A 12,551-nucleotide genomic window follows, 5' to 3' on the forward strand; every position below is an offset into this window, starting at 1 on the left:
CATAAGCCCTTCACATGGAAAAGCCTCATTCTTCTCTCCGTCTTCAGCTTCCCGTCATTCCCAACGCTCCCTGTTTCTGTTTGTGCTATCCTTTTCGCTGTGTGTGTGTGTGTGTGTGTGTGTGTGTGTTCTCATTGTTTGTGTCATATTAACAGTGCCAGGCTTTTAGGGATAATCATATAAATGTGCTGAGTCTGTGTGAAGCTGAAACATGTGAAACCATCAGCTGCATTTATTGTCCCAGTTTCAGCCGGTTTCACTCCCCAGTGTAGAAACGGTTTGTGTTGGTTTTGAAGCAGTTGGTGTGAGTGTTGAGTTTAATTTTGTTTGTGTTTTGTGTCTTTTTTTTTTTAATGTTTGAAAAGGATTTTTATTGTAATGTTTGGAGGAACAATCTCTGCTAGTAGAGACTAATGTTGACCTGCAAACCAACCAATAAACCAACATGTGAGAATTGAGTTCCTGTTATGTTTTCTTGTTTTAACATTTATCTGCTGACAGCACACTGTAAAACTTTAGAACCAGTGACGTGCGGTCAGGGCAGTGCCTCACCAGCCATCATGGAAAGAAAGAAAATATATAATCATAAAGTAATTTAAATTGTTATATTCATCCGGTGGTTTGTACTAAAAAATATTTATTTTTCATGTAGCTTCACCAATTTCGATTTTTATTTGTTCAAAATCGCTGAATTTTCTTATTTTCCCATTCAAATGCTTGGAAGCGATGCCGGTGAGGCAGCAGCGAGCTCTGCCTCACCTTGGATTGCGCAACCCCTGGCTCTGCGCTGGCTGCTAAGCGGAGAGAGCATGTTGCTGTACGGCGTCAATAAAATGGTTTAAACACATTTAATATGTGAACTTATTTCCAATAATTTAGCTTATGTATATAATGTACAGTGCTTTTTGTCACCAACTGTGTTTGTGTAACGTGTTTCGTGTAATGAGCGATTATAAACGGCAGAGAACAGGTTCGAGGTGAGGCAGGCAGTTCTCTTGCCTCATGGCAGGGGGCGCTCAAGATCCCAGACGTTCGTCTTGTTCACTCCTCAACTGCCGAGTAAGTGACAGCGAGCTAGGCTAAACGATTCGGGAAGCAAGTCAAGTGCAGCGATAGATTATAATAGAGATAGTGATTTTTTAGGTAAGGTAAGACAGTAATAACATTTATTTTGTTTTGTTTTTTAAGGAAATGTGTGTTTTGTGAGCTACAGTTTGTATGTGTAAGGATGCAGAAGTGAAACATAACCTGTAAACTGCTGTCAATCTATGCATCTATTTGCAAATCTGATTCTGATGACGTCAGTGCCTCACCAGCTATGAACCTCACCGCACGTCACTGATTTGAAGGTGATTTAACTTGAAAATGAAAATCCACCTGCTGCCTTAAAAATGAAAGTAAAGTCAACAAGAAAAGTTTATGAAGTTCATTTAACAAGAGACAAGTTGCATTCGGATGCGACTGCAGTCCAAAACTTCTTAGAGTTTAATTTTCAGGACATCAATGTGCAGAAATGTTTGCACTTTTTCTATCTTTACCAATAAATAAACTAAAAGCATTCCAAAGATTTTACTAGGCTTTTACTAAATTAGCAAATGCATCAAATTTAAGGAATGTATCAATATTTACAGCACTGAGTCTTCCTCATAAATTCAATAATTCATTCTGAAATGGTCTCTTGAACAGATTTTACTTGCTTGGACAAAAATGAAACCCAAAATTGGGCTGCATGAATATTAGCTCTCACTTAAAATGTAACAGAAGAAAGCTAACGTTCGACCGCAGTGGCTGCCTTACGCTTTTCTAAAAACTAATTAAAAGAGATGCATTTCTGCTGGTTAGACATTCAGGAAAGGTTTTTTCGTTTGGCTACAAACACAACCCAGACTTTAGATTCTTATTTGTAAAACGGTTTGAAAACCATTCATCATTAAAGTTCTGGACGTCTGAAAACTTTCGCAGGGAACCGTTTTATTGACCCGTTTTATTCCCTCAATTAAAAAACAACAGAGAGCAGTAGAACAGTAATGGGATAGTTAATAATACAACGTTATGTTCCCCTGACTCATTTCCTCTGTGACATTCATCTGTTCTCTGCAACATCTCCTAAACTTTATCATTCGTCTCCTTGGGAGAATTTTGCTGACTGCTGTCGCTTATTTCCTTTAATTGATTGGAAACATTTTGTCTGTCACAGTTCTCTGCTCGTTAAGAAACATTTTAGCAGTTTGACTCATAATGAGTAAAAAGAAACTAACATTTTCAGACAGTTTTTGACATATTTCCGGTTTTAGATATGAACCCCCAACACTTATCAGCTCTTTCTCTCTCAAATATTTCACAGCAGTTTCATCAGCGGCTCCTGCCTGCTCCCTCCGTCCTCTAATGCCTTATTAACGGCTGACAGCCGCCCTCCTGTCCTCTGCATCTCACACCTTTCCTCTCCACAGAATCTGAAAGCATTTCTTTGAATCGAGAATACAGCCGAATGTTTTTAAAGATCATCAGTCTCTCAGGAGCCTTAAAACTTCTTGCGCAAAGAGCCGGTATGTGCAGCTAATTCTGCCTTGCAGCGAGGCGTGTTCGTCTGCAGAACAGAAGCAGCAGGAAGGCGGACTGCTCATCGACTCCCTCCCAGTTTCTGTGAACTGGACTTCAGAGAAGCACGGCTCTGATTGAATTAAATCACAGGCTGCTGAAACCTTCTCGCTGCAGATTACCTGCTGCAGCGACGCCACAGAACATTCAAACCGCTTCCAGAGCAAGTTAGAAATCAACATCTTGTAAAACAATGCAGGTCACCTACAACATTTGTAATTAATCGGATGAATCCTGTAGTTCATCAATAGTCATGAAAGACGTTTGCAGAATTACCTTCATGTACTCTGTAGGAATGAGCGTTTTTGCAGTGTACATCTCAACCCTTTTTAAAAATTTACAGCTCAAACTCAAAATGTAAGGAACTGAAATGAACTCAGTATAATCTGAAGTTCAGGAAATCTGTATTTTCTGATCATAAATTTTCTAATATTTATGGAGGAAAACCTCCATTTTTTGCTTGTCAGAGCTCTACCTTCACCATCTCCTGTGCTCCTGAGAAGGAAAGCACTACATTTGCCGAATCCGCCTCTCGCTCCGGCTTTCATCTGTCTGTAGGATCTGCTGCAGAGAGCTGGAAGCAGCAGGGAACCGGAATGTAGATGGAAGTGCAGAGACACAGATCACCTTGGGGTTTGTTTCCAACTCTGTTCTGTTCACCCGCTCCATCCCATAATATCTCCATCTCACTGGATTCATCTGCTTCCTTGTTTTACTCTCTTTCTGTCCCATTAAATCTCAGATTTTGTGTTTGCTTGTTTTGTATCCAGCTCATTATTCCTCTCTATACCTCTTTCTTTCCTCACTGTTTCATTTGAGTCTCCTGAACAGATTCTCCTACTAAATACCATGCTGGTATAGCACCTTAGCATTAGCTTCTGCTAAATACCATGTTGGTATAGCCCCTTAGCATTAGCTTCTGCTAAATACCATGCTGGTATAGCACCTTAGCATTAGCTTCTGCTAAATACCATGTTGGTATAGCCCCTTAGCATTAGCTTCTGCTAAATACCATGCTGGTATAGCACCTTAGCATTAGCTTCTGCTAAATACCATGTTGGTATAGCACCTTAGCATTAGCTTCTGCTAAATACCATGCTGGTATAGCACCTTAGCATTAGCTTCTGCTAAATACCATGCTGGTATAGCACCTTAGCATTAGCTTCTGCTAAATACCATGTTGGTATAGCACCTTAGCATTAGCTTCTGCTAAATACCATGCTGGTATAGCACCTTAGCATTAGCTTCTGCTAAATACCATGCTGGTATAGCACCTTAGCATTAGCTTCTGCTAAATACCATGTTGGTATAGCGCCTTAGCATTAGCTTCTGTTTGAAATACAAAAGTAGTTTGAAATACTACTCAGAATGAGACAGAACTGTTGCTTTCAGGCATTGATTATGCATGAAAGCAATAGAAAACTTATTCCAAATGTGGGCGTGTCCTTTATTTAACCAGAAAATTCAGTCAGTGAGATTAAAAATGTCTTTTCTAAGAACCTGAACCTGACAACATAAAACAACATAAAACACAAACCCGATCCCAAAATACCAGATGTGTATTTTCCTGTCATATAAAATCCCTTTAAAAACCATAAAAAAGAAAAAGAAAAAGAAAAAATAAAGTCAGCAATAGATTTTACATTTAGGGCTCCAAAATTTGTCCAGAATTTGCATCGACTGCTACAAAGCTGCACTTTCCAGTTTAAAAGTTTACTATTGTTTTGCTAAAACTAGCATACATCATATAAACCACATTCATCTTGTCTGATGTCTTCATTTATCTTCCGTGAATAAAGTGAGAAGGTCAGACGCCGGGTGGATAACTGCTCACTTTCTTTAATCTTACAATATAGTCACTGAACTGACATTTAAAAACAATTTGCTATCCAGGTGGAGTAAATTAGATGAGAAATGTAGCATTTAGTTTATTAAAGCTACTCAATGGAAAATTGCACCGTGGGGCCATAAAACCGGCAGCGCAGCCATCAGGGTCACCATATAAGAGAAGAACATATTCACTGACATTTAATGTCCAGCCTTGAAAGTGAAGGCTAACTATGCAAAAACACAACCGCTAGCTCGGTCCATTAGTGTTTAACAACAAAACAGGCAAAAGATCAAGCTTGGGGGTGAAGCAGCAACCCTCCAGACATGAAAACACAAACCACTTCAGCTCGGACGGGTCCCTACCTCCTTCTGGTGGTACTTGATGGCGAGCTTGAGCTTGGCCAGGTCGTGGCACTGCCTGGGGTCCAGCTCCTCGCTCTGGTCGTTGTCTCTGTGGTTCAGGATGGTCTCCAGCTCGCGGGAACTTCTGGCCTGATCCAGGAGGTCCTTGGCGAATCGTTTGCACTGCTGGGAAAGCTCCTCGTACTCCTGCCGAAACTCGTTCTCCACCTGGAAGGTGGGACATTTCCTGTTATACTGCAGCAATGGGTTGGCAATGGGTCCATCATTTTCTGGTTTGGGGGTTTGATGCTGACTGCAAAGTGTTGTTCTTTTTTAGGATAAAAACACGGAGGAGCAGCATTCAGATTCTATGCACCACAAATCTGGAACAAACTCCTAGAAAACAGCCAAAATGAGTTAAATCTGGACTAAAACCCTCCTGCTTAGAGTTGATTTTCAACCCAAATCAATAAAACTGTATTGAACATTTTCATGTGTAATGACGACACTTGCTGATTCATACAAAATGACTTTTGTTTGAATTTGTATTTTTGTGTTAAAGCACTTTGAACTGCCTTGTTGCTGAAATGTGCTACACAAATAAACTTTATTGATCGATTGAAGGATGCTTTCTGACAGAAACGCTTTCACTGCAGAAAGAAAAATGTCTGCTCTTGTCATTTACAACACATGTGTCAAACTCAAGGCCCGTGGGCCAAACCCGGCCCGCCGCAGCTTTTTCTGTGGCCCTCTAGATTGTAGACTAAACACTAAGTGTGCTTAAATATATGTTATCAATCAAATCGATGCCGTTTTTATCTGTTTACTGCCAAGTCATGTCAGTCAGTCCCTCCAGGATATTGAGAATTATCATGGAAATTTACATAAAATAACAAATTCCCACACTGTTTTGTGGCAATACATAACTGAGAGTTTATCGCAGATTTTTCTCAAAATTGTCAAGATCTGTTTTGTCTGCCTCAGCTGATGTCAGATTAAAGTCCATGATCTATTCAGCGAGTAATAAAAAGTGGCATTTATTGTCAGAAACAAGCACAAGTATAGTAAATATTTCCAAATTAGTGCCACAAACAATTTGATTTTTAGTACAAAAAAAAAAATAATCACAAAAACCATCAGGAAATCCTGGATGGACTGAAAAGATGTTTAGCAATAGTATTTAATTTGAAGGATTTATTGATATGTTAACGGTTTGTGAACAGGTTTTATCAATACATTCTGGCAGAACCGGCCCTTTAAGAGCATTCGTGATCGTGATTTGAACAAAAAAGAAAATAAGTTTAACACCCCTGAAAAACACCCAACCATTTTTTGGTGCCTGAAAAATTTGCCTGACTGTTACCTAGCAACCCCCAGCAAATTCCAGTCTGTCACCTAGCAACCAAAGCAGAGTGGTAGCATGTTTGGTCAGCTGGTTTTCCCACTGTATGAGCTGTACAACGGCTGCTGGAAAAGACAAGTGTTTTTGTTGTTGACTAACTATCCAGAAATCACTTGCTGCTTTCCTGTTTTTTTTTTTTGTTTTGTTCAGGAGGCTCCACTTCTGCTTTTCGAAGTTCACACTTGTATAATTGCAGCCATTCTCACATAAGCGCTGAACTTTAAAGTGACAGAGGCTCATTCTGAAAGGAGCTCAGAATGAGGCAGAACTGACCAGACTGAAATGTCATTAGCATAACTCCGCCCCCAGATAGAAAGCTGTCTGGGGGCGGAGTTATTCCTCCACAGTGGGGTTAGTTAAGACTCATGTATTGAGTAGCAGTTGATTTCCATACCTTGCTCAGCTCTTTGAGTTCCCAGCCCAGTCTGAAGGCAGTGAGGATGGGATCCTCACTGGACAGCGCGATGAGAGACGGTGACGCCAGCGCCTTGTAGATGTTGAGTCGAGACCGGGAATGTCGAAGGCTGTCGACCTGCCATGGATTAATAATACAAGTTTGCTCTCTCAGTGACCAATAAACTTTAATTTTGTAAAGAATATTCAACACTGGAACTGGAAGATATTTAAAATATCCAAAAATAAAACAGAGGAACCAAAAAAACCAATAAATAAAACAAAAAATAAAACAACACACAACAGGAATCGTAAATAAAATGAATTATGAAGTTATTGGCCTTTGGAAAATATTAATAATCAAAATTCATCATAATTTTAATTGATCATTGCCAGAATGTACTGGTGATGGAAAACTGCTACTTCAATGGAAATCTCACAACTTACTTGGATGCAACCGATAACTTTCTTAATAAAAGCAATCAATCAATCAATCAAACTTTATTTGTATAGCACATTTCAGCAGCAAGGCATTTCAAAGTGCTTTACATCAAATCAAACACAAAAACACAATGCAACATAGAATCAACAATTAAAACAATATCAAGTCAGATTCTGTCAATAAATTTGCAATTTATTACATTTCGAATAAAACTCTAAACAAGTGGGTTTTTAGTTGAGATTTAAAGGAAGTCAGTGTTTCAGCTGTTTTACAGTTTTCTGGAAGTTTGTTCCAGATTTTTGGTGCATAGATGCTAAATGCCGCTTCTCCTCGTTTGGTTCTGGTTCTGGGGATGCAGAGCAGAACCAGAACCAATCAAACAGCTGTAGCTGTTTGATTGATTTGTTGGACAGACCTGTGAAGACGCCGTTACAATAATCAATACGACTGAAGATAAACGCATGGATGAGTTTCTCTAGATCTGGCTGAGACATTAGTCCTTTAATCCTGGAAATGTTCTTCAGGTGATAGAGGGCCGTCTTTGTGACTGTCTTTACGTGGGCAATACTTCTTTTATTTTACGTTTTAAAGAGACAGAATTAAGAGTGAGATGTATTTTATTTAGTAAATTCATTTTCTCCAAATCAGAAACCAGGCAGTGGTTTTCACGTGGAGAAACGTCGACTCACCTCTGAACTGGAAACACACTCAACGCAGTCGCATCGTATCTGGTGCGGCCTTGGGATGGTGACCTGAGAAAAGATGAACAGCAAATCAGAACAGGAAATAAAACAACAGAGATGGGTCTCATACTGCTATGGACCCCTGCATGGTGACGTCACGCCCCCTGCTTCCTGCTGGGCGGCTAAAAGCTGCTTGCTAACAATAACTAGCATTGGTTTTAGCTGTGTAGTTATCAACATAATGTGCTAAATCTTAAATGTACGCCTGAGATATAAAAGAAAAAAGGACGTGGTGGTTTCATACTTTGACAACAAGATAAAAAGGTTAGGAAAAAGCTTTGGTTAAGAGAAAAAATAGCAGGGAAAGGAAAGTAGGTCAGCTACGCTAGCTTGACTTTGAAAAACTAACATGTAGATGTGATGTGGAATTTGGTGTGTTTAGGTTCAGTTTAAACAATAAAAAAAGGCAACGTGAACATCAACTCTGACAGATCATCAGTACAGCAGGCATTTAAATTAGCTGTGTTAGCTTAGCTAACAGCAGCGGTAGCTAATCTACCGCAGCGATCACTTATTAATAATCGCAAAATAAACATCAAGCATAAAAACAAAACTATGACCGATTTAATGTTCTGTTCTTTATGTAGGAAAAGTTTGAGCGAGTTTGGTTTTGAACCCTGACACATAAAGTGGGTTTGTGTCGTCAGTTGCTGTGGCAACACGTCTGCGTGTAGCGTAGCCACAACAGAGAGCGAAAAAAGTGGTTTTAAGTTGCTCTTCAAGAGTTTTTTACGGTATTTTTTGCCTTTGCTGTGGCACACTGCACTCCATTAACAATACAAACGCCTGAAGGTTTCATTTAGACGGTCGGCATGTACAAGAATCGTTCAGCGTTAAATTTCCGGATGTAAACAGTAACATTCTTTAATTGATCTACTTGTACTGTAACTCAGTGGTTCTTGTGTTGCAGAGTCATTACCTTGCGCTGGACAAGCAGCTTGATGATCTCGTAGTTGTTGGTGTGAGCAGCGAGCATGATGGGAGTTATGTCGGGGGTGAACTCTGAGAACTGGCTGTCCATCATCAGGGAGGGAACCTGAGGGGAAACCAAAGCAATTTATACAATAACAGATGATAAACAGGAAACAAGTGCATCTACAGACGAGCTGGACAACACATTAATGCATTTGAATGCTCTTTTAAAAGTATAACTTTACACCGTAGTTTGTTTCAAGACCAATTTTCTCCTAAACTACTTCAAGAAACTGTTTACTGATCACAACCTGGAAAAACTGGAATGACGATGAGAGTTTCTCAGGTCTGTTGTGGTGCAGAAAGACCTGAATCCAAGAGCAGAACTCCTCTGGTCGTGAGATAAAAACAGACACAACCTGAAGCGGTAATAAAGCTTTCTGAGTTACGCTGGAGGACCGGAGGTGGACAGCGCTGTCCTGGCTTACCCAAACAAAGCTGCAGAGAAAGCTAGCATGAATGTGAACCATAAAAGGAGCGCGCTAACTCTATGTGGGAGGTTTTATCAGTCCAATCTCTACAGCATCTGAAGTTCCTGCTTCGCAGCAACGCTAACGACTAGCCTGTAAATGGAAAGAATCCTGGAAGAATGTTTCAAAGACAGGAATCTGGTCCTGCACTGAGAAAATATTCTGGATCCTGAAAAAAGAGCAGCTCCAAAGATATACGAACGGAAAAGAGCTCAGGATTTTATTTTATTTTTTAACCATTAAACTTTATATTATTATTTAAAGCGCTGTACATCGTCTACAATTACTTGTTTTGTTTAGTTTCAGTTCAGTTTCTTTCAATAAAAGATGAAACTTTAACAAAAACTGCAGTCAGTATCTGGTGAATTTTAGGTTAAAACATGTTTTTTCTTCATTCAATGGGTAGAAAATCCAGAAATTAACTCAATAGTAGAAATACTTCATAATAAAATGATACTAGTAAAAGCACATTATTAACAAAAAAAAGTTACTCAAGAGAAAGTTATTGAGTAAATGTAATTAGTTACCAACCAACTCTGCAGGCCAAAAATGTATCGTTATAAATGAAAAACTTTTTTCTGACTGAAATGTTTTCATTTAGTAACACTGATGACGATAAGATTTGTTTTTCTATTTTAGTGAATCCACTCCCCTGGACTTACAATAAGCTCTTGTGTTTGCTGAAAAGTGACTTTTAAGTTACTTTTGTCTGATTTCAAATGTTCTAAGATATTTACGGTAGAAACTAAACCAAAAATACTTGGAAAGATTTTGCGTTTTTGCAGCGTAGTGTCGTTTTTTTGTGTGAATTTAAATGAAATATTCTCTGAAAAACAGCAAAAAAAAATATGATATCTTGATTTGTTCTCGTATTTATTGTTAAAACTTCAGTTTCTTTATCGTTTTGGGTCAAACTTGTTTGAAATCACTGTGAAAAGTCCAAACGGTCACAGGTTTCACTTTGAATGGCAGGAATCTCACTTTAAAAAAGGTCAACATTGCATAAATACAGAAGTGAGACTATTTTGAACCTGAAAACTCAGACGGACACTCTGAAGGTTCTCGAGGAAGACGAGGGGACGAGGGCGAGGAAGAGGACTGAACATGTGTGAAGTCTTTCATCTCAGAGGGAGGATGAGGAAGAGGCCTTCTCTTCATCTCTCTCCTCGTCTCATCACACCTACTGTTTTCCCCTCTCATCCATTCTTCCTTTTCCTTCCCTGCTGCTTCATCCCCATCCCTCGCTTCCTCTCACCCGCTGTCGCCTCCGTTTCCCATCTGCCCCGTCTCTTCCTACCTCTCTCTGCCCCTCCGCTGCCAAAACCTTTTACTCATCTGTTCGTTCTCTGTCCCGTTCCCTCCTTCCTTCTCCTGCGCCGAGAAGACGTGTGAAAGCAGCTGCTACGAGAGCGGCTCACATTAAACACACAGAGACGGAAATAGACGCAAATCGAAGCAAAACACTGGAAAACGATGCAGTGAAAGAGTTAAAGAAATGTCTGGTTTTGTGTAGGAATGTGTTTCTGATTAAAATATGTGAAAAACAAAACATTAAGAAACAGGTTTGTTAATTTGCTAAAAATTAATATGATTGGCATGCTGTTGTAACAACGTTACACTGTAAAAACACAAAACTATTTTCCTCTAGTCTCTGTTGCAAATCTCGCGGTTCACTGGAAATAAGATGAAACCAAACTACAAGTAACTTTTCAGCAAGAAATATTAGCTTGTTTTAAATCAATAATTCCTTAATTTTGATGAAAAATACGAGATTATTTCACTTGTAACATATTTTCCCTTGTTATAAGTGAAATAATCTTCCAGTGGAATAAAAAACATTATATTAATGAATTATTAACTTAATAAAAGCTGAAAAGTTACATTTAAGTTTGTTTTGTCTTATTTAAAATGTTCTAAGAAATTTGCACAAAAAATCTATGAAGGTTTTGTGTTTTTGCAGTGACAGATGTTTGTATATTTGCTGCTGATACGTTCAGCCATATTTTTCAGAATTTTCTCACTAAATGCATTTATATTTTCACAGTTTTCTATAAATTTGATACAATATTTCTCCATCCAGAGACCTCAGAGTGAAAATAGCGCCTCTGCTAGCTCTGTTGAATCACCGAGATGTTTGTTATTGTAAAATATATTAGAAAAATAAACAAAAACACTGAAGTCATTGATGTAATTCTTTGCTTTACAGCAGAAAACAAGCACCACATTGCCTTGGTGGGAACCGGATTGGCCAGAATTTCAATAAAAACATTATTTTAGGAAGAACCTGTCAGTTTTGCTTCAGGTTAAAAACGGATCTGGAAACTTTCTGGCGTCCAGTCGTGTCGTTTCTCTGACCTGAGCGACGTCTGAATCCATTACAGCAGAAAGAAAAGCTGATAAACTGCAGCTGGAGCTCAAAAAATCAATTAAGAGCAAATCTGCAGAAAGTGAGCGCAGCAAATTCTGCTTTCGGCTGACCCAGTTGGAGCATATTTTGGTTCATGCGCTCCGGTTTAAAGTAAATAAAAGTGAAACTGTGGCTGTCAGCGAGTACAGACAGCAAACTTAGACAAAATGTATTTTGGACTCCAGTTCACACTGAAAATACTCAGACATCAAAGTGAAAGTCATTTCCTCTTCCTCTCCCTCCTGGACTTCACTTCCTTCCCTCCATCTTTTTCTCCATCTCTTAAAACTGCACAGTTCCTTATCTTATTTTGACTTTTATTTCTATTTTTATTGAAAAAGCAGTGAATGAAATGAAACCATTTGCAGATCCGTAAACCAGATCACATCCCATTTAAATATCGAAATGTAAAAATCAAGATGTGAAACATAAAAGTTCTGCTAATTCATCAATTAAAGGATTAATTTTAATTTAAAAAACAAGCTACTACGATATAAATAATAGTAAATACATTAGAAAGGAAAAGTAGATGAAAACTTTCAGAGGTTCATGAGTTTATAGGACAGCGATGCCAAGAAAAGCAAAACCACAAAATAAAAGTTTCTGAATTTTCCTGGTCAAAAATTTTATTTTAATGCAATTAAAATGTTAAAAAACAATTAAAATTAATTTCTACGGTATTTTTAAAATGTTTATTTACTTATAATAAAACATTTTCTAAACTTTTTGAAATGAAATATTTATCGTTTTTTTAAATATATTTGATTTTTGCTAGTTTTAATTTTAATTAATAGCATATCTATTTTAAATGTGTACATTTTAAATTTTTTTTCAAAAACGTTTAGAAATAAAATCTGTTTTTTATTATATTTTTATTTTGCTTTTTAATTACATTAAAATTTTATTATTAATTTATATGTTATAAATTAAAATGTCTTATCGACATTTTAAT

The 12,551-nt window shown here is 38.1% G+C and overlaps 1 protein-coding gene across 1 annotated transcript in view; it reads right to left on the bottom strand.

Annotated features, from left to right (window-relative positions):
* The window catches only part of trpc5a (transient receptor potential cation channel, subfamily C, member 5a), a 113,778-nt gene that overhangs the window by 57,970 nt on the left and 43,257 nt on the right, over positions 1-12,551 (bottom strand). Inside the window, exons 5-8 of the mRNA XM_044098272.1 lie at positions 8,670-8,786; positions 7,697-7,759; positions 6,567-6,704; positions 4,792-4,998 (exon numbers count right to left, since the gene is read on the bottom strand). Of these exons, the coding sequence (XP_043954207.1) occupies positions 4,792-4,998; positions 6,567-6,704; positions 7,697-7,759; positions 8,670-8,786 (525 nt within the window). The remainder of the gene's footprint in view (positions 1-4,791; positions 4,999-6,566; positions 6,705-7,696; positions 7,760-8,669; positions 8,787-12,551) is intronic.

Source organism: Gambusia affinis, linkage group LG18 (genome assembly GCF_019740435.1).
Source record: "Gambusia affinis linkage group LG18, SWU_Gaff_1.0, whole genome shotgun sequence".
NCBI classification, from domain to species: domain Eukaryota; kingdom Metazoa; phylum Chordata; class Actinopteri; order Cyprinodontiformes; family Poeciliidae; genus Gambusia; species Gambusia affinis.